The sequence below is a fragment of the Chionomys nivalis genome, chromosome 1 (genome assembly GCF_950005125.1).
Source record: "Chionomys nivalis chromosome 1, mChiNiv1.1, whole genome shotgun sequence".
In the NCBI taxonomy this organism is placed as follows: domain Eukaryota; kingdom Metazoa; phylum Chordata; class Mammalia; order Rodentia; family Cricetidae; genus Chionomys; species Chionomys nivalis.
In genome coordinates, this window is record NC_080086.1 from 38,162,490 (window position 1) to 38,184,854 (window position 22,365).

A 22,365-nucleotide genomic window follows, 5' to 3' on the forward strand; every position below is an offset into this window, starting at 1 on the left:
ACCACTTTATGTAGACCTTTAAAAAACATTTGTCTTATCTTGCCAGTAATTAAAATATCAAGACAAATGAGATTTTAGTAGAATTCTAATTACTTCAAGATGAGCAGTGGTACTTGGCTTCCAGCCTGGGTGCATGCTGCAGCTTCCCCAGACCTCCTATGAGCCTCATTCCTTGATCCTGGGACTCACCCTCTGACTCTGCTTTCATGAGGTGCTCTTCTCCCAGGGTCATTTTCTCTGACTTCAACGTGCCTTGTTCTTATTGTTTTATTTATATGGGCTGCCTTCTGGTACTTTGGCAAGTGGAGTTGGCTCTACTTCACCGGGAGGTTTTTCTTTCTCATTGCTGCCTCTAATAGGGCCTCTGTCTTTAAAAGGAACCCAGTTTCTTGTCACTTGGATGGTAGATGGTTTTCTTATCCTGTCCTTGGCCTCTCTTCATAGAGATGTCTGTCCCTCTCTCTCTTTATTGAATAAAGCTTTCGCAAGACTAGGCTAGCCTCAAATTTATATAGCTGAGCATGACTTTGGAGTTCTTCTGCCTCCACCTCTTGAGTGCTGGGCTTACAGGCATGTGCCATCACATCTGGTTTGTGTGGTGCTGAGGACTGTTTAACAGTCCTTTGTGCATGCTAGGCCAGCTCTCTACCAACTCAGCTTCATCACCAGCTGCTATAGCTGTCTTTACTAATCTTCCCCTCTCCAACAGAGGTTGACCTCCTGGTGATGATGAGACACTGTTAGTTAGAGTACCATAGGGCTCTGGGCAGAGGGATGGGTTGAGGGGTAAACATATAACCCAGAGTAGCTGACCAAAGTCATTTATAGAAAGCCATAAAAAGAGACATTCCATTTGCACTGGGATCATTGGCTCCAAGAAGGATCATGAGTCTATATGGCGGTGACAGCCATGCCTAGGACACTCTGGGTGAGTCTGATGGAGAAGACCAAAGCCAATGAGGAGGAAAATCATGATAAATCAAAGGGATAGGTGGAGGAAAAAAGCTGAGTCTAAGTTTGAAACTTGAGCTCCTGGATCCAGTTGTTCCTAAAGCTGGACTTTCTCTTGAAGCTGGACTAGAAAAATAGATTCTAGAATGTACATTGTCTCTCACCTTCTTTTGTCTATTTATATTGACTTGAACTAGGCTACCTTCTCATAACAAGAATAAACATTATTTCTTCTGGCCACAAATCCAAATCTTTTTTTTTTCTATGAAGAACCAACATTACCTCAAACAGAACAAAGCAACATAATGCCAGTGTCTGTAGTTCCTATTTCAGCAAAACCAGGAGTTTGAACACAGGATCTCCTTTCATCTGACTAGTAGAATAGGACCCACTGTATACACTGACTGAAACAAAACAAAGCAAAACCAACCAACTGGCAAACCTACCTACCAACCAACAAACCAATCAACCAAACAGGCTATCTATCAACCAACAAACCAACCAGTCAACCTATCTACCAACCAACAAACCTACCCCCCTATAAACAAACCCTACCACTAACTAACCTACCTATCTACCACTAACCAACCTACCTATCAACTAACAAACCAACCAACAAAACTACCTACCTACGTACTTACCTACCTACCAACCAATCAATCAACCAACCAACCAACCAACAAAACCAATCAACAAACAAACAACTCCCCCAGAGAATGCCCAGTCCTCAGCAGAGTCTGCAGTCTTGGCTTGTAAGAAGAGGAGGAAGCTGTGACTAGCCATCTCCATGGCAATAGATGACCTTGTTATTCTCAGAACCTTCTCATGTTGGAAGACAAGCTTTTGGAGCACAAGTGGGATGACCCAAGGAGTCCTTCTCTCAGTGTCACTAGTGCTCTGTGGGACAGATTTGATGATAAATTGGGAGGATATTTAGGACAGTTGATTTTAGATGTCCTCCTGGACACCTAATGGTATGCGAGGTCACAGGCACACTGACTAAATTTCAGGAACTACTCTACACCACATGCGAGCATAGTTGTATGCTGAGCCATGAGGTTCCAGGTGACAAGAGGTCACATCCAGGATGCTGCGCTCTTCAGATCATTTCACGGTTGTAATAGTTATTTTAGTCTTTGTGTCTGCCTTATTTATTTGTCCAAGGTCTTGCTCTGTGGCTCATTGTCCTTGCACATTCCTGTCTTCCTCTTTCAAACTTCCAAGTGTTCAGGTGTCAGGCATGTGCTACCACCAGAACCTTTTACACTTTGTTCTCTTTATGTTCTGATGGTCTCCTACATATATAGATGTATTGTGGTTATGTTTACCTGGTGTGTTTACTTTTATTGGCTAATGAATAAAGCTGTTTTGGCCAATGACTTAACAGAATATAGCCAGGCTGGAAGAGATCTATAGAGAGAGTAGGCAGAGTCAGGGAGACACCATGTTGAAGGAGAAGGACACACTGGAGCCTTACCTAATAAGACACAGTCTCCTGGCGATACACAGATTAATAGAAATGGCTTAATTCAAGATTTAAGAACTAGTTATAAATATGACTAAGCTGTTGACCAAACAGTATTGTAATTAATATAGTTTCTGTGTGATTATTCAGGTCTGGGTGGCCAGGAACTAACGAGTAGTCTCCACTTACAAAGCATAGCCTCCATTTACATTTACCATCTATCACCTTCTCAGATCTGCCGTACTTGCCTGTTCTGTGAGGCATATTTTCTCAGCCAGTCCCTCTGTGACCATGCCATTAGAGAACAAGATTCCTCCAGCCATGATTAACAGTCACTAGATGCTTAGGAAGGTCGTGGGCTTCATGGCTACTCCCTCCATTCATGATACAAAGTTGGGGCACAATCCATAGCTGGTATCCAAGGTATATCTATATCTATATCTTTATCTATATCTATATGATGTGGGATTCCCTTCTGTATGCTGTGAATACCATTGGTTAATAAAGAAACTAGCTTGGCCTGATAGGGTAGATGGGCAGGGAAAACTAAACTGAATGCTGGGAGAAAGGAGGCAGAGGCAGAGAGAAGCCATGTAGCCCTGCCAGAGAGAGATATCAGAACTTTACCCAATAAGTCACAGCCTCGTGGTGACACACAGATTACTAAAAACGGGTTAAATTAAGATATAAGAGTTAGCCAATAAGAAATTAGAGCTAATGGGCCAAGCAGTGATTTAATTGATACAGTTTCTGTGTGATTATTTCGGGCTGAACAGCCGGGAACCAACAAGCAGCCTCCCCACAACGTCTATATCTATATCTATGCTGTGCATTCTTGACCTCAGGAATTGAAATATTCATCTTCCCTAGAGACACCTCAGTAGCACAAAAGTATCTCTCAAGCATTTCTGCTGAACCTGACGTCAAAATCATATGTAAACTCATTATTTTCTACACTGAAAAATTAATTAAGAAATCTCTATTGGGGGCTGAAGAGATAATTCAGTAGTTAAGAGTGCTTGCTGTTCTTGTAGAAGTTCAGTATTTAGATCCCAGTACCCACACTGGGCAGCTCACAACTGCTTGTAACTAAAGCTCCAAGAGATCTAATGTTCTCTTCTGGCCTTTATAGGTACCTGCACTCATGTTCACATCCTCACACATGATATACACATACATACTATCAAAAACCAGAGTCTTTTGCTTTGTCAGTCATTAAAGACAATCACATGCCTTTTGTACCATACCGATTACTATTAATGATAAAAATGATAACAAATCACTGTTCTATTAGTTTAGTGCACTGGACTTATGATCATTAGTGTGTATTTCTTCTACTATAAAACCCCAAATACATCATGAAGTGGAGGCCACATACACCTGCAGCAGCCTCAGCACCTGCTTATCTAACTCTTGTCTGCGACAGGAAGTCACACCGCGTGTGTGAAGTGCACCATACAGGTCTGGTGCATTCTCTCCAAGATATTCAGTACTGATGCATTTCTGAGAATGTTTCCTGGTACCCAAGTGACTCATGCCTGTATCAAATCCTCATGCTGAACATCATCAACATTTTAAAATCTGTCAATCAAACAATTCAAACAAACTGGAAAAATATAATGGCTTCAGAAATGTGTAGTCGGGTAAGTAAATTGATGTGTGACCCTGGACTGCGATTTTTGTTTTATAAGCCATTATTGTGACCATTGGTGATGGTGGGATAGGTCTGAGGATTCTAAGATAGCAATACTTGTGCATTCATTTCCTGATTATGATGGCCACGCGGTGGCTTGTGGATAAGAACATCCTTGTCGGAAGTCACATGCTAACATTCTCATGGGAGGCTATGGGTGTGATTCAGTGGTAGCACTTGCTTATCCCGGGAAGGCCCTGGCTCCATCCCTATCACGATGAAGAAGATTTAGGTGTGGTGGGGCCTGATGTCTGAAAAGCTTTTCAGCCATTCTTCATTCCCTTCTTGGCACTTTTCATATAAGTTTAAAGCTCTAGAAGCAGTAGAAAAACAAAGTAACAGCAGAATTCCCCAAAGAGGCTCTCTGTTCATTAGGGAAGTTAAGAAGCACCTTAGTGGAGAGGCCACAGCCGTTTTTTCCCCTGGGAACAAGGCTATGAGAGCCACTTTATGTCACAGGAATTACTCCACCCCCACAAAGTAGGAAGCAGAGCTGCTTGGGAATGGGTGCATAGCCAACAGTGTCGGCTTCAGTCTGAAATCTCTATCTGTGATCTCCATCAGTGGGAACATGGTGCCTTTAGCAAAGTGAACCACAGCAGATCCCGGGCTATTTGTGCTTTCTGTTCCTTGCCAGGCTGTGTACAGAGGGCGAGGGAAATCGTGATGGTGAGATTATTGTAAGGAGGGCCATGGCTCATTCCACATTGCAAACATCTATCAAAATGTCACATTTTGTTCCCCATAAAAATGCACAAGGCTTATTTGCTCATTAAGAATAAAATAAGAAAGAAAGAAGTCAGTAAATGGAGCTTTTCACCAACAAATAATTGCAGTTTGATAAGGGTGCGGGAGTGCTGTGGGCCTGGGGCTGACTGAGTACACAGACCAAGGGGCCAAGAGAATGGAGTGATGAAGTTGGCAGCCACTCTCTCTGCTGATTCAGGGATGATACCATGCAACAAAGGCCATTGGGCCTCGAATGCTTGTGTCTTTCTGATGCTCGTACAGTGTCCCTCAGCTCCAGGTCCTCCTAGAAGAAGCAGAAATGAAGCATAATTAAGAAACCTGATTGCAAGTTAAAGAAATGTCCACTTCTATGCAAGAATCAGGGAGTTCCTGATTGTTCTTGAAGGCAAGAGTACACAGGGGAAGTGTGTGTGTGTGTGTCTGTGTTTGTGTGCTAGTGGCTCATCTGGAAGTAGTGTAGTAGTGTAGAGATACTAAGGTCCTGCCAGAGAGAACACGAAAAAGCATTGTCTGTCTGCTAGAATATGTACCAGGCAGGATATGACATCGGAAACGATGGAGAGAGTGATGGAGTGGCACTGGACTGAGTGACACCCCAAATGCAAGGGCAGGGCTATTGCTGGACAGGAGGAGCGTGGGTATGCTCCCGGAATGTATACTCTGTGTCTTCCTGGTAGGCAGAGGCAATCTAATCATTTTGGGTTTCAATAAAACAGATCATGCATCTCACCATCTCCCTGTCCATCTCTCGCCAACTCTGGTTTGAGTCTGTTTAAATGCCCCCATGGTTCCTGTGACAGGGTCTCAGCTTTTATATTGTTGACTAGGGAGGAGCAGACTGGCCTTGTTCACTCTTCTTTTTGTGTTCCTGTCACACATTGTGCAATCCATCCTCTCTGTCTATGCTTCATATTCATCCCTGTATTTCTAGTACCCAAAACTGGGCATTGAATAAATGGACAAGGCTTCCTCCATGGGGCCTTTGTACATGATTTCCATCTTTAACCCTTGATCCTTCTGATGGAGGAGTTAATTTCATTGGTTAAATAAAGAAACTGCCTTAGCCCTTTAATAGGACAGAAAATTAGGTAGGCGGAATAGGCAGAACAGAATGCTGGGAGAAAGAAGCTGAGTCAGGAGTCGCCATGATTCTTCCACTCCAGACAGACGCAGGTTAAGATCTTTCCTGGTAAGCCAGCTCGTGGTACTACACAGAATATTAGAAATGGGTTAGATCAATATGTAAGAGCTAGCCAATAAGAGGCTGGAACTAATGGGCCAGGCGGTGATTAAAAGAATACAGTTTCCGTGTAATTATTTTGGGTAAAGCCATGCGGGTGGCCGGGTGCCGGGGACGCAGCCCCGCTGCCGCTCATATTACAACATCCTTCTCTCTCTTTTAAATCAGGGTCCATTGTTGCAGGGGTACCTTTCTTTCTTTCTTTCTTTCTTTCTTTCTTTCTTTCTTTCTTTCTTTCTGCTTTTTCTTTTTTTCTTTTTTCCTGACTAGGCCTAGTCTTTTTTTTTCTGTGTGTGGATCTTCTTTTTATAGTATGTACAGTAACTATAGTTTCACGTTGACCTGTAGATGTGTTTTTCTGAAGCTGGTCCCCATAGTGTGTAAAATTCATGGAAGAAGTGACCACTGTTTTGGGTGGAGAGATATGCCCTGCACACAGCAAAGGACCAACAACCATAGTGCATATTGAACATTTCTAGGACGGGTGACTGGCTGGCTTGCTGGCTAGGCAGATGGATGGAAGGATTGGTAGATGAATATGTGACCATTCTTCTGCACTCAGGGGAAGTGCCCGTGAAATGGGTGATGCCCCAGGAGCATCTTTTAGGGCATAAAAACTTACAATAGATAATGAATTTGACCTTCAGGTAACCAAGAAGGAGCTGAAGCATGGGGTAGTGGGTGGGGTTTGTACCTATGTAAGAAAAAGAGGGAAGTACTGTGTTCTGAGGCTGGAGACAGAGGAACCAAGTTTCAGAAGGTTTCAAATGCTATAGTTGAAACCTGGTTCCTAACTTGACAAGTACTGAAGAGCCATGGGAGTTGATTGAGGGCAAAGGGGTGCTTAGAACTTGTCTTTGAGACAGCACAATAATGTTCAAACCAGGGGTATGGGAGAGATGAATGGAGGTGATACCCATCACCGTAGGAGAAATCATAACAGTTTCATCAGAATTAAAAAACACATAAATGGACTGGGGCAGAGAAGAGTCAGGGCAACAGATGGGAAATTTTAAGGAGAGTACTGATGACTGGAACGTGCACCCCTGGGGCCAGTGTCTTTTTCATTCTTGTATATCTGGTAGAAAAAGAAATGGTACTTAGTAATTGTGGGAAGGAAATAAATTTGAGGACTGAAAATACTCAGACCATAAAAGGGAGATAAAATCACGCCGGTCAAATTTTGTATTTGGCTCACAAAATGTTCAGTTGGCAACATGTGAAAATTAAGAGATTTTTCATAAAAATGCCATTAGTTTAAAAGATTTATGTTTACTGGGCACCATGTATGTCCCACCCACTGGTTGAGCATAGGTACCTTGGCAGCTCCTAGCACTCTGCCAGGTCTTGCCCCCAGACAGGCTCACTTGTGACCTGCCTAGATACTAGGACTAATGAGTTGAGCCTTTGACTCTAAAAAGATCATTAGCTCCAGTGATCCACATGCCTGAAAGGAATGAGACTGTTCTTCAAGTAATTCCTCTTTCTCTGTCTCTCTGTCTCTGTCAATTCCTCTCTCTCTATCTCTGTCTCTCTCTACCAGACTGTTAAACAAGGCACCCCATGGGATTGGAATTTCCTCCCAGGAATCTTATCCTGGGAGAAGGGAAAGGCTGAATGAAGTTTGATGCCAGCCAGGGAGGGAATCTGTCACCCGGAGAGATTTCACACAGTGCAGAGTTGACTTGATCTGTGTAGAATCAGTGATGATGCAGCAATGGCTGGGGCCATACCTTGGCCAGAGCTGCTTAGTTATGCACACTTCTTACATCCTATTTAAACCCAAGACTCTTCTAAGTACCCCAAAGATAGATTTTTGTGGGGGATTGCCAAATCTCTTTGTCCCTTTTCCATGTGCGGCCAAGTTAAACAAATTTTCTTTTTATGCTTTTCACTATTAATTTGGCTCATTTAATTGGCTTATTGAGGGTAGATGGCTGAGCATGGCTTGTTAGCACTGCCAAGGTCCCATGGGTAGCATGAAATATGGATATGTGTTTCTATCAGATATTTGAGAGCATGAGAAGAGCAATGGAGGAGAGGAAGCCGGAGTCTGCTATAAGCATGTCTTATAGTATTAGTATAAGATTATTATTAGTGTTTACTCATTTCCTGGCAGTACCAGATCAGGGTCTTGGCGATAACCACCTTTTTCCAGAATCAGTGTCATGGTGTAAATAATTAGACAAAATGTGTGTAAGTGTGAAATTCATAAACCTTTTATTTATATGTTTATCATGCCAATAGCATTGTTTATTGCAGATTCAGATTCCACTTGAAAAAAAGGCAAACAAAAGAGAGTTGAGATCCCATCCTGCCCCTTGGAGAGATCCCTTGTCCAAGGAAAAAAAAGCACAGCCTACAGCTACTTCATTGGATCCCTCAGAAATGCATTCTGGAAAATTTCTTCTAGGGTTCCCTTGCAGGATACCAGAGTGTCTTTTGTTGTCTGCAGTTGGGAAACAATGAATTCATTCTAAGACTTCTTAGAATCCCTCTGGTTTCAAACCTATGGACTCCCAAGGATCTACCACCCCTCAACCTAGAATATGCACTGCTTGCTGGCTGTTGCATTTGCCCCAGAGGACGGCTTCAGTCTCCTGGTGGGATCCAATCGACTCTGGCTGTGGGTTGGCAGCCCTTCAGGAGCGTTTAGACTTGCTACAAGTGGGGCACAGGAGCTGGCCCTTGGTGACAATGTATGCACGGCCACTCAGCAGCTGCTCACAGCCCTCACAGATGAAGTGCTTCCGATGCCAGGCCAGGTCTTCCACGCGTTGGTAGTCTTCTGAGAAGATGATCTGGAGAGAGAGAGAGACAGAGGAAGGAAGGCATGACTGAGGTTCTGGCCCTAAGTAGAGGCAGTGTGTAAGGGGATAAATTATGGGTTAGTTTAATTCCATCCCATGCTGTACTGTGACCTTTAAATGTCCCCACAAAGCACTCTGACATGATCTGAGGGTCATGGCTGTGTCTCAGTTTTTCAGACATGAAAAAGAAAACACTCTGCTACAGGCAGGTTTTTATTTATCTGTCAGTGAAACTTCTGGGGCAAGTCCAGAGGACAGTTATTTTCTGAGCTGGGATTAAATAACTCGAGTGACCCTGGAAGACAATTAACAATGGGAAGCAGACAGTGGCCATTTCCTAAGAACAAGAAACCACGGGTGGTCTGTTGGATCCAGAATAAAGTGACACTCCAGAATAACTCCAGGAGCTGAGAAAAGTCAGAATGGAAACCTGATTTAGCCAGCTTGGAGCACAACAGGATGTGAGCCTGAGTTGTCACTGAGGTATTTGACAGTCTTGTGACTTGGCAAATTATACCACTTCTCTGTCACTCCATTTACACATAACCTAGCTTTAAAAAACACTGTTGTCTCCACTTTCCCCCATCCCACCCCACACCCCAGTTCCCAAATTTTGGAGATGGGGAGAGAAAAGTGAGAAGGGGAGGATAGGGAGAACTTGGGGGAATGGGATGGTTGGGATAATGGGAGGTTGGATATGGGAGCAGGGAAGTATATATCTTAATTAAGGGGAGCCATTTTAGGGTTGGCAAGAGCCTTGACTCTAGAGGGGTTCCCAGGGGTTCAGAGAGATGTACCCAACTAGGTCCTTCGGCAGCTGAGGAGAGAGAGCCTGAAATGGCCTGATCCTATAGCCATACTAACGAATATTTTGCATATCACCATAGAACCTTCATCTGGCAATGGATGGAGATAGAGACAGAGACCCACATTGGAGCAATGGACTGAGCTCCCAAGGTCCAAATGAGGAACAGAAGGAGGGAGAACATGAGCAAGGAAGTCAGGACTGCGAGGGGTGCACCCACCCACTGAGACGGTGGGGCTGATCTATTAGGAGATCACCAAGGCCAGCTGGACTGGGACTGAAAATGCATGGGATAAAACCGGACTCACTGAATATGGTGGACAATGAGGGCTGCTGGGAAGCCAAGGACAATGGCACTGAGTTTTGACCCTACTGCATGTACTGGCTTTGTGGGAGCCTAATCTGTTTGGATGCTCACCTTCCTAGACCTGGATGGAGGGGGGAGGACCTTGGACTGCCCACAGGGCAGGGAACCTGACTGCTCTTTGGACTGGAGAGGGAAGGGGAGGGGAGTGGGGAATGGGAAGTGGGGGGAGGGGGAAGGAAAAGGGAGGTGGGGAGGAGGCGGAAATTTTTAATTAAAAAAATTTAATAAAAAAAAAGAAGAAAAAATTACTGTTGTCTAAGGATTCAAACTTGATTCTTCATACTTGCAGGGCAAGCAGTTGACAAGCTGAGCTATCAGGGTGGTCCTCCTATAGCCAAACTCCAAAGCTTTGAGATTGTAAGCATGGCCCGTTTTGTAGATGAGAAAATCAAGGCTTTGAGTACCCAGTGAAGCCAACCTCAATTTTCTTAAAGAAGAATACACTATCAACAAAGCCACACCTATTTGCCTTGGGGTTGCGCTGTACAGCATGGCCACTCCCACTTACTCCCATCAGCCTACCAACCGACTCTCACCTCATCACAGCCTGAGCATCGGGGTCGTAAGCTCTCACAGTAGTGGCGGCCGCACCAGGGTGCACCATCCTTCCAGAAGTAGATGAGGTCAACCAGTGGCTCTGAGCACTTGATACACACAAAGCAAGTGGGGTGCCACTGCTTGCTGTAGCCAGCCCTGTCAGCATAGACCACAGGGCTGTCAGCAGGGGCCGTTCCCTTGCAGAGCTCACAGACCTAGAAAGGATATGAGAAAGAGGGACATGTGATGTCGGTTTAAATCCCAGTTCCATCCTCTCTACCTCCTGTGTGACTTCGGACGAGTTAAAAGACTTCTCTGTTCTTTGGTTTTCCCATTTGCGAAGTGGGATAAATATATTTTCTATCTTTGGAGGGCTAAATAAAGTGACTTATCAATCCCCGAGTCTCAGGTTGATGAATGTCACCACCCTTTGTGTCCTTGGAGTTACTGAGAGTTTCACAAAGTTTTTGTTGAAGGGGAAAACCGTGATTGGTAGTCACCTTAAGAGAAATGAAAACTGTGCTTCCTCACAATGATAGAAAAAGCTTTTATGGCGTGTTAGCATATATGTTTTATGTCTGAAAACAACTGTATTTTCTAAAACAAAAAAAATTAGTGAGAGGAACAATTGAATATCTTTTAAATAACTCACTTAAGATGGCCGGATTCTCTTAACTACTCATATGTTTGCATGCCTTGTGCCGTTTTGGTTGAACACTGTAGAGGAACTCTGGCCTCACTCTGATAAGTTGGATTAGGAAGGGAGGAGTATTTTAATAGCCGTCCAAGAAAACAGGATGTGCGTCTTTGACTCTACATCAAAATTTAACAAGTGCCTTTTCTCAGAAGTTAGTCATGGACCTGAGATGGTTCAGGGGGTAAGGGAGCTTGCTGCCAAGCCCCATGACCTGAGTTTGACCCCTATGACCCACACACAGTGGAAGGAAAGAACTGACTCTAACAAATTGTCCTCTGATCATACGTTTGTGACATGTATGCTGTGGCACGTGTGTGTGTCCCTTAAAAATATCAATAAAAATGCTACCACATATAGTATAAGGTCACAGGAACCCTTCTTTTTGTTCAACTTTAAATAGATTTCTTGTCCTGCATTGTCTTCTGATCAGCTTTTTGTTCTTGAATAGTTTGAGATTTATAGAAGAAAAAAAAAGCAGAGAATTCCCACACACCACTTCCTTTTTTTCTGTTTCTGATTGACTTGTGTTAATCAGGTACCTTTATCAATGAGCTAGTGGTTAACATGTCTTTAAATTTCATTAAGGTACCTTTAGATTTCATGTGACCTCTTTCCTCTCTTCTGGGACACCACACTTAGCCTTCTGCTTTTGCAGGCTCCCCTTTGGGGGAAAGGGTGACAGTCTCTTAATGTTTCTGTTAATGTCTCTGTGTTTGTGGAACCTTGACAGTCTGAGGGAGTCATGGTTAGTTAAAAATGTGTGCCAACTGCAATCTGTTTGATGTCACAATCATGGGATAACACTGAGATGAGGACCCCAGAGGCCAAGCAGGCTCTCCTCACCTGCTACCAGGGGCATATGCTGTCACTATACCTCCTTAGGAGGATTGCTGACTTTTGCTGAAGTAGGATGTTGATCTTGACCCCTGGTTGAGAGTTGGTTGTCAGGTTTCTCCACAGCGAAGATGTCTTCCTCTTTCCAACTGCCCTCTTTGCAAGAAGCATACTCCATGTTCCTCATGTAATGAACCCTCCACTTTCTCAGGGTTCAAGTAAATACATATACTATGTGGAATCATATAAACGACCTCACAGGTTCCCCTAAGGGTATTTTGAGAACCGTTGCTTGACTTATCTCCTGGAGTTTTGAGTGTTGGACAGCATTCTTCTTATATACCCATCCGTCTATCCACCACTCCATCCATCCATCCATCCATCCATCCATCCATCCATCCATCCATCCACCTACCTATCTATCCACCCATCCACCCACCTAACTATCCATCTATTCATCCATTCATCCTTCCACACCTCCCTCTCTTCTTTCCATATTTGTAACTTTGTCTTTTCCATCCTCTCATGAATGGGAATTTAACAGATCTACAACATAAACTCTCTTGAGCCATTTCAAATCTTCTTCTGCTCCCCAAAGCCCTAGGATAATGATGGCTCTCATGTCCTTAGGGCACATCTGTACTCTGCAGTGTGCTTGGGATGTTTTGCATATTATGAATAACCTCACACATACCTGGTGGTTGTTTCTGTGTTAGGAAAACGGTTATTTTCCCTTCCAGAGACAACCATGCCTCTGAGAGACTCGGTGACATGCTCAGCGATGCACAATTTTCAGAAGACAAAGCTGCCATAAGAATCTAGCCAGACTCCTCCACAGCTAGGTCTGCGGACTAAGTGCTGTGGCCTTTACAGCTGGGGTCAGCAAACAGCTGCTGGGGCTGCTCCAGTACAGCAAACACTTTATCCTCAAGAAGAACTCCATTTCCCTTATTATTAGACCTAGGGTTTTAAAAGGACCCACGTTTAAGGGCTACATTTTCAATTGCATGAATAAAAATGTCATGGAGATTTGTTTTCTCTCTTGTTGTGTAAAATGCTCACAAGGTGCTTAATTTTGGCTGTTGGCTCAGGACCCTACAACGTTTGCTGTCTTTGTTTTTTTTTTTCTTCAGATGCTAATTTTAACTTAATAAATCCTGTCAGCCCCATTCCCAAATATTTATATTTTGCCATCTTTAGATGGGGAGGTATATGTTAAAAGTCTACTGTAGGGACTGGAGTAAGAACTCTTACTGCTCTTGCAGAGGAATTAAGTGTGGTTCCCAGCACCCAGGTCTGTTGGCTCACAATTGCCAGTATCTCCTGCACCAGGAGACCTTATGCCCTCTTCTGGCCTCTGCAGGCACATGCACACACACGTATGCATAAATTAGAAAAAAAATAAAAGTTTACTATACTTTGGAATCAGAATATTTCTTACAGGCCCTATGCTAATGACTTGGTTCTCAGCCTGTGGTTATTATCAATGAAAGGTGGGGCCTAATAAGAGATCAGAGGGGTGTGACCTTGAAGGGGATGGTGGGATGCTCATTTCTTAATTCCTCTGCTCTCTGGTCACCATGTGATGAGAAGTTTTGTTCCACTACCATGATTCATCTACACTTACCATGATTCATCACTTGACCATATGCCCAAGGTGACAAGGGCAACTCACCATAGGGAGAAACCAAGGAAACTGTCATCTCAACGAACATTCTTCCCTTGTTAAGTTGATTCCTCCAATTGTTTGTTAAAGTAACAGAAAACTGAATAGTGTGAACACTATTCCTATCTTATCTCTTTTAGTGACCTACTCAATATACTCTTGCACACTGGAGAGGAAATAAGAAGTAAAATGATGACAATTAGGATAAGGAAACCAAATGAGACCATGGAACATAGCTTCCTGGAGCACAGTAGGTGCCGAGTTAATATCTAGGCATGGAAGGCATTTGGTTATCTGGATGGATCTGAAGTGGACCCTCACTGCTTGATAACAGACTTTAGAACATTCTAGTTTTCCAGCTTCACTTCTCTCCATTGAATGAAAGTGGGGAGCCCCTCAGTTAACTGAAAATGCTCTACCTCTTCCCATGGCCGAGTGCACCAGCCTGGGACTCATCAGAGGGTCAGAATCATAAGTGGCAGTCAGCTCTAGTCTCACACACTGCCTGCTTTGCCTACTTGGGCCCTGAAAACCACATGGGCAGGGCTGCTGGAGCACATGGTGCATTTTCTGCCTGGCGTCTACATTTTGTAGAATGAAATTTCCAGTCCTTTCCTCCCACACGGAAGGGACTGAAGGGACTTACTGTTGGCTGACCACATGCCAGATTCCCAGATGCTGCTTAACATGGAAAGAGAGGACAGGGATAAAGAAATGGCCTGGGGATGCTGGCAAGCACCTTGGTGGCACACATAAAAAGGAGCTGCTGATACGGGTTTTTAAGAAAGGCAGTCTGAGTGGGTGCTCAAGGGTGACCCTGAAGTCACGTGGTAGATGGAAACTTTATTCGGGAGCCAATGGGGAACCATTGCAGGTTCTGGAGGCCAGGAGTGTGGGGGTGTGATTTGAGCTGTAGGCTAATAACTAGGGCAGGGAGCAGGAAGAAGGTCAGTTTCACAGACCTTGGTGGCAGCTTGACCAACAGTACTTTGTCAGGTCCCTGCCTGAGGAATGTGTTCTCCACCATGATTTTTGGGTGGCAGTTACTACTACCCTTAACCAGCTCTTTTTTTTTTTTCAAACAATGTCATTGTCAGTTTGTAAAAACACATAGTATAATGAGCCCCTTGGACATCTTTTTGCCCTGGGTGGCCTCCTCCTCCTCTTCCTCCTATTTCTTCTGTCTTCTTGGTTATCTCAAAGGCTGAGGACTCTGGGGTTGTCTGGGTCTGGCAGTCTCATGGGCTCCCAGCCACCAGGAACATGAATGAAGGATCAGATCCTACACCTCTTGGGCATTATGATCCTGGCCTCCCCGATCACCATCCTTGGTGAAGCTCCCCTGTTCAGGGTGGCGGGGAGCCAAGCCCTGGAGTCAGGTGCCAGCATGATTGCGGTGTGACTTTGGGCAAGCTAGCCTCTTTATGTCTCAATTTTGCCATCTGTCAAATAGGGACAATGTTAGCAGCACCAGCATTTTAGGGTTATTGTATGAGTTTAGTGGATTTACTGGGGAGTTTGAAGGGCTCATTTATTGTCCAAACTGCTTCCCTCATAGGATAGAAAGTTGAGGCTCAGAAGGGTTAAATCACCCCCCCCCCCCAAGATGACCATGCTGTGGTGAGGTCAGGGCTGGAGCTGACTCTCTGTTCCCATGATGCTATACCATGAGGACTCGCCCTGGATGCTCCTCCCATTTTTTGCATTTTCTGTCCCCCTTCTCTCCAGCTGAGCAAGGTCAGAACTTCCACCTGGCTGATGGTCTTATGTCTCAGTTCCATGCCCACTGACTCTTAGCCCTGGGCTTGTTGTCACGCTCTACTTCTCTAACCCTACCTGTTGGAGACCTTAGTTACCAGGCTTATCCTGCCTCATGTCTCCTGGAGGGCTTGCAGCCACATACTCTTTCACTCCCTTTCTCTACAGCCATTGATTCAGCAGGCCAGGAATTTGCAAGGTTCAAGGAGATATGGGTACTGCCACTGGCTGCACATTGAGAAACCACCATGGAGTACGAACACCTGAGTGAGCTTTGTGTAAAGTCTGCCCTGTGACTTGGGGACCACAGGCTAATTTGATTTCCTGGGGACGTTTACATTTTAACACTTTCCAAGGAAGCCCATTTGGCCACTCTTTGGACTTTTTGGTAAAGGAGGTGGTACAGGCGGGCAGAATTTCCTTGGGACTAGGGTAAAAGGCATTTAGGAAGTCATTTATCTTGAGTCTTCCAGCTGTATTTTGCTCCTGTTCCCAAGTGCCCAAACTCAGCTTGCTCGTGAGTGTTCCTGGTAGCTGCCAGAGAACCTTGTCTGCATAGCACTTTCCCTTGGGACAGGGGATGTGGGACAGAACCTTTCAGAGGTAGAATGAGTAGGAAGGAGGTGTTTGTCCATGCCCACAGCTTTCTATGACCTGTTCACATATTGTAAGGTGTTTAATTAAATAGTCAAAAGCAGTGTTATAATCCCAACACCCAGGAGACTGAGGCAGAAGGATCTCCACAACAAGCTAGAGACTACCCAGGGCAACAGAACAAGTAAATGAATAGGATAAAACACAAGTTCCCCCCCCCCCCCCAAGGAAAAAAAACAGTCAAAATGAGCAATTTTGAGTATTCTGTGATTGGGCCTAGGCAGTGTTTAAACATCTGATTTCAGAAAGGCAAGAGCGATCAAACAAGACTGTCGGTAGCTGAGACCTTGGGTCATGAGCTCCTTGCTTTGGGATGTGTTCAGATCACACTGGCATAGCCTTAGATACTCTTTCAATCAGCAGGACATCCCTTTCCCCGAGGAATCATGTCCCAGCCCAGTGGAACACAATGGGTGGAGTGCCACCATAGCACATAAAGCAGGAAAGAGGTCCTCTTTTTACGACAAGGTTAGGTCATCGGAAGTGGAAAATATAAGTTGCCATGCACCCAGCACTGTCAACTATCAGCCTCTGACTCAGCAACATAGTTCAGTAGAGTCTTGGTGTTCACTCTTACAATGGTATGGCTGACCAGCAGCTGTGTCCTACTGCCAGTGCTCAGTGCCATCAGAGAAAACAGTACCCATGGAGAATCTGGGAAAATATCAAGCTTCAAGACTCAATGTCACTCAAATTCCTTCCCCTTTTTTATGACAGTGTAAATTTGTACAATCTTAAGCAGAGCTGCCACAAGTTAAGGATCGCATATGCAGCTTTTTCTGGACTCTATTTCTAAAGACACACCCCGAGGACTCCTGAGAAGACAGAAGTTACAGCATCTGGAAGCTTCCATACCAAGGTGATCATCACATGGAGAAAGTAGAGGAAGAGTCCCAAGGAGACCCTGCCCGACCAACCTAGCTGTGTGTTTCCCCCAGTGCAGTCCAAACATAAGCACAGACCCCTGCCCAAGTAAAGCTGAGTGGATAGAGCCAAGATGTCCCTATGGTGCTCTGATCAAATGACTGATCTGAGAACAAGAGGGACCTCATTGACATTAGTCACTTGGCCAGGACGGCTTGCTCCACAGCATAATGAAAGAACGACACTGGACAGGGACAACAGGGACACATGGAGTCATGTGGTTGCAGTAAGACAGAGTGTATCAGGTCATAGTAGGTTCAGGACAGTGGCCAAGGGCTATGCAGCTATTTAGAACTGTACCTAAGGACCAAGGTTCAGAGGGACTCATGGGCACAGAAAAATCTCTCTAGCTATAGTAATCTCTGCCTTGGGATTGTCAGAAGCACATCCCAATACTTCTGTTTCTCTCCTGGAAGGCTCTTATCCGAAAGCCTACCCAGTCTAAATCCAGAGAGCCTCGTGAAAATCTTACCATTGCACTCCAGTAAATATTAACACAAGGCCTTAAATTCAGGCACTGGCTTCACTCCCATGCAAACACTCAACAACTTATTTATAAACAGCATCTCCCATGTCCTCTTATGGTGCTTAGTCCCCAGCTTTGCTTCTCAGCCTTGTGTCTGACAGATGGTACCACTCCCCCCAATTTTCGGACCTGGCATCGTTTCTGCAGGCTTAGCTGTCTTGAATTCTGTTTTCTTATACACTAATCTTCCTGAGACCACAGAGGGCACTGGAGGAGCACATTGAGTGCACAATGGTTAGGGCCCCAGGCCTGAAATGTGGTCAGTACAATGGCTTCATTCCTAGGGAAGCACAGGGGAAATTGGGGCTTGTTCAAACCTCGGTAATGGTGGTCTCTGGCTTATAGGAAACTCATTATCCATGGTGGCCACTACTACTAACAGCCTTTTTTACCAGAGTGTTTTCTTAGAGCAGGTTGCAACTATGGGGTCTTTGCCCAGGGAAGCTAAACATCACTGAGATGGGCACGAAGCACATAAACTTACTCTCAAGAGAGAAACGGTAGTCTGCATTTATTTTCACATAAGTTCAAGGACCAACTTGCTATAGAAAGTAAGTTACAAGGGATCTGATGTCTTCTTTTGGCTTTAATAGTCACTAGATACACACATGGTGCACATATATATGTGTAGGTGAGCATCTATACACAAAAGTTTAAAAATAAATTATTTTTAAGCTTGGAAATATATATATATATATGTGTGTGTGTGTGTGTGTGTGTGTGTGTGTGTGTAAAAATTACAGGGTAATTTTGAGGATTAGATAAAATGACTTGTAAATTTCCTGGCATGGTACCTGACATAACTTAGGTAAAAATGGCAGCTCACAACATTGTCACCTGTTGATCATCATCACCAACATCATGAGCATCACCATTTCATCATCATCACTAGGACCATCATCGACACCAGGATCAACATTGTCATCACTAGGACCATCTCCACCATCCCCATCATCATCACTGGCACCATTATCATCCCCATTGCTATGGTCATCGCCATCTTTATCATCTACACCATCATCATCACCATTCCTATGACCATCCCCACCATCATCACCAACACCGTCATTAATACCACCATCACAATCAACATTATTGATTAGTCTACAAAAGCAAAAAGCAGAAGAAAAAAGAAGAGAAACAAAACCCAAATAGGGAAAAGCTGAAGATGTTTTTTTCTTGCTCAGGATTAGCAAACTACATTTCTCCATGGATTAACTACAGACCACTGCCTGTTTTTGTAAGTAAAGTTTTATTGGCTCACAGCCAGTCACTTGTTTAGATAGAGTTTATAGCAATGTGCTACAGGGGCTGAGTTAGTAGAGGCGACAGGGACAGTAGGGCCTGCCAACTTCTATATATTCTCTCTCTGTCCTTTATTGAAAATAGCTTAGCAGTGGCTGTTTTAGTCAATGGAATATTATGCAGCCCACTCAAAAGAGGGAAGAAAAATGACTGTAAAAGTCACATGGTTATATGGGAAAGTATTTATAGTATAAAAAGTGGAATAAAGGGATTTTTTTCCCTTGGAAAAATCTTTTTGAATGTCATTAAAATATCCCCACTGAGAAGGAAGCAGGCAGAGACTGAGGAGTCTGGTTACCATGGTGATCTTGAGGTCTGCTCCCAAGTTCCCACCCATGGGTACCTGGGTCAGGGAAGCTGAAGGGACCAAGGTTGGCTGTGGCTTGGTGGTCTCACATTGATCTCCTCCACTTTATTCCAGCTCAGAAAGAAGTGGCTCACAGAGGGGCTGGGGTGGCTTCAAGTCCCCAAGCAGAGCTGGCAGGAAAGGCAGCCAGCCTGCACAGCCCACAAGCCAAACATCTGCTCCGACAAAGACTTGGAAGTCCCTTGCCCACAAATATGTCCCTTCTGGGATGGGCCACAGCCTGAGCTGCCGGCAGCTGTAAGTTTCCATCAGAGAGGCCGTCCTATGTAGGAGGGTGGGGTCCAAAGCCTTCTGTGCCTCCCTTTGCATTTTTGTGGGGAGGTGGAGGGAAAAGAGTTTGCCTACTTCTGGCATCCCACTGGGTATCTCAGGATCTTAGGAATACATTCTCAGGACTGTGGGGAGCCTCCATTCCTCTTTATTGAATCTCTGTGGCTTGAGGCTTAGGGATGATCACCTGACCTGAGGAAGGGACAAGGTGATGGCGGGAGTGGTGGGGGTCTGTGCTAAGAACGGTCAGCATCAGAGCGGAGAGTACGTTTCATGCTCTGTTCTGGCATCCTCTTCCCTTTCTTGGGTTTCAAGTGTGGGATGATGGAAAGGCGGAAATGCCTGGGCACAGTGACCATGCCTGAGAACCCTGTATATTCAATTTCTGAGGGAACATTCACTGAGCTCTCTAAATACGGTGAAACTGCCTGTGGAACAGTCAGCAGTCAGAGCAAGCAGGCTGTGGCCCATCCAGCACAGGCATCTGTAAATTCTGTCCTGCTGGGAGAGGTGAGGGTTGGTGCTCAGAGGGTAGGTGAGGGGCTTTGAGCAGACTGGTAGAGTCCAGTATGTTGCTGGAGTTCACAGCACCCTGGCCAGAGCTCCGAGATGCTCCTGAGACCCATGAGGAGAGACTTGGTCTGGGGCAGGGTGTCCTTCTGCTCTTCAGCACACAGAAAAAAGGGTCTCATTCTCCAGCATGCCGGCCTTTGAGGGCTGTCAGGTGCTGTGGCTCACTCCAGACATTAGCACTCAAATGTATTTTCCTTTCTAGGGGGCTCCACTCAGGACTGCTCACACCACACTGCTAGTGATGACAAGACCTGGGTTCGAATCACCCAACCACTCCTTAGCAAACTACCCTGGCTGTGTCCTAGGCTTCTTATCTGGGAAATTGGTATGATAACCTCAATCTATCTCATGGTCATCACAAAGACTTAATGACATTTATTTTGTAGATTTGAAAATTTCTCCAGAGGCAGTTTAGAAAGGACTCTAGCATGACACTCCTCTGTGAGAGTGGAATGTTGGGGTTGGGGAAAACTCGGCAGTTTAATGGCTATTTGATGTGGGATTACAGTCTGTATGCTGTGAATATGTTTTATTACCATTGGTTAATGAAGAAGCTACTGCCATTGCCTATGGCAGGGCAGAATATAGGTAGGCAGGAAAACTAAAGTGAATGCAGGAAGAAAGAAGGTGGAGTCAGGCAGATGCTATGTAGCTGCCCAAGAAGCAAGAGGTAACAAATTATGAGCCTTGTGGTAAAATATAAAATAATAGAAATGGGTTAATTTAAGATGTAAGAGTTAGTTAATAAGAAGCCTGAGCTAATAAGCCGAACAGGTTATAACTAATACAGTTTCTGTGTGATTATTCGGGTCTGGGTGGCCAGAAAACAAAAGAATAGTCTCCACTTACAGCCATTGATGCTATAATGAGGTTTTAGAGGAAGGTCATAGCTTAGTGTATGAAACCTTTGGGACAGTGAAGGCTATATAGCAGCATGCATTATTGCATGGTGGGAGATCTTGAGGGGAAGAGGATCATGATTCAGTGTCAAGGGCAGTAGTGGGTGGTAGGGGGATCAAAAACTGTGTTGGATTCGATGCTTGTGTTTCTAGAACACAATGCAAAGAACTCTAAGAGTACCAGGTAGTATTTTTTTTTTTAAAGCAGGGATCCTTTAAGGTCACCCATGCATGCATGCATCCATTCATTATCTGTCCATCCATTCATCCATGCATGCATGCATGGGCTTCAGAGAGTGGTACAGGCCCACACTTGGCAGTGAGGCTGCTGGAGACACAGCTTTATGGCCTGCTTTTCTCCTGAGTTGCCTTAATTGTGACTCTTTCTCTTGCTTTGAGGAGACAGAGAACCCAGTTGTTTTCTTTTGGGACAAATAGCAAACAGGGCGCTTTAACTCAGCATCTTCTGCATATTATTATGGAAATGGGATCTTAGACAATCTACATATTGTTTGTGCACCTGAAATTCTACAACTCACCTGACTCTCATGAATCGCTATATCAGGCAACTGTGTGAATTTCAAGAGATCCTGAAAGTCTCAGTAAAGCTTTGTGCTTAAGCCCTGTGAAAAGGGAATGCCACTATCTTCTTAGGCAAAACACTATTCAAATTGTTCCCGTCTTCCAGAGCCCAAATGAAGTTTGAACATTGATTTACTTGTTGAGCACCAGCTGTCTACATCAAAGATACCCACTGTAGATGTAGAAATGAACAAGTGCTCAGAGTCTACAGAGAGGGACAGATGTGACCCCACTAATGACAAGTGAGCTCCCAGTTAAAACTGTGTTTGGGATTGGGCAGCAAACTACATCTTTCAGAGGCATCAGACAAATTCATCCAAACACTTTCCTCCTCATTCCTGCTCATTCCTGAGTGTGGAATATGCCCCGTAATGGCCAATATTATTACTTAAATGCTTCCAGAATACCATGGATATTCCCCAGAGTTAAGTACAGGCAAGACACCAGAATCTCAGAGCATCTTTGCTCTAGTTCCATGTTGAACAAACATTTGGGGTTTACTCAAGGACAAGATATGCCCTCAGAACAGCATTGCTCCCCTGGGAATGGCAATTCAGAGAAGTCACAATGACATCAAGAGATTCTCTTCCAAGGCGGAATTCTTTAAAACTTGCTCTTTAAGGACAGACAGCTATTAAAGGGTGGATACCGAGCAGAATTGGGGTGGTGTGGGGGAGAACAGTTTATAAAAC

The 22,365-nt window shown here is 44.5% G+C and overlaps 1 protein-coding gene across 2 annotated transcripts in view; it reads right to left on the minus strand.

Annotated features, from left to right (window-relative positions):
• Positions 1-8,302: 8,302 nt before the first annotated feature.
• Positions 8,303-22,365, minus strand: part of Lmcd1 (LIM and cysteine rich domains 1) — a 61,934-nt gene continuing 47,871 nt past the window's right edge. For both annotated transcript variants that reach the window (XM_057777143.1, XM_057777153.1), the window contains 2 exons: positions 10,618-10,833; positions 8,303-8,900 (listed from right to left, as the gene is read on the minus strand). In XM_057777143.1, coding sequence (XP_057633126.1) covers positions 8,742-8,900; positions 10,618-10,833 — 375 coding nt within the window. In that variant the 3' untranslated portion in view covers positions 8,303-8,741. The remainder of the gene's footprint in view (positions 8,901-10,617; positions 10,834-22,365) is intronic.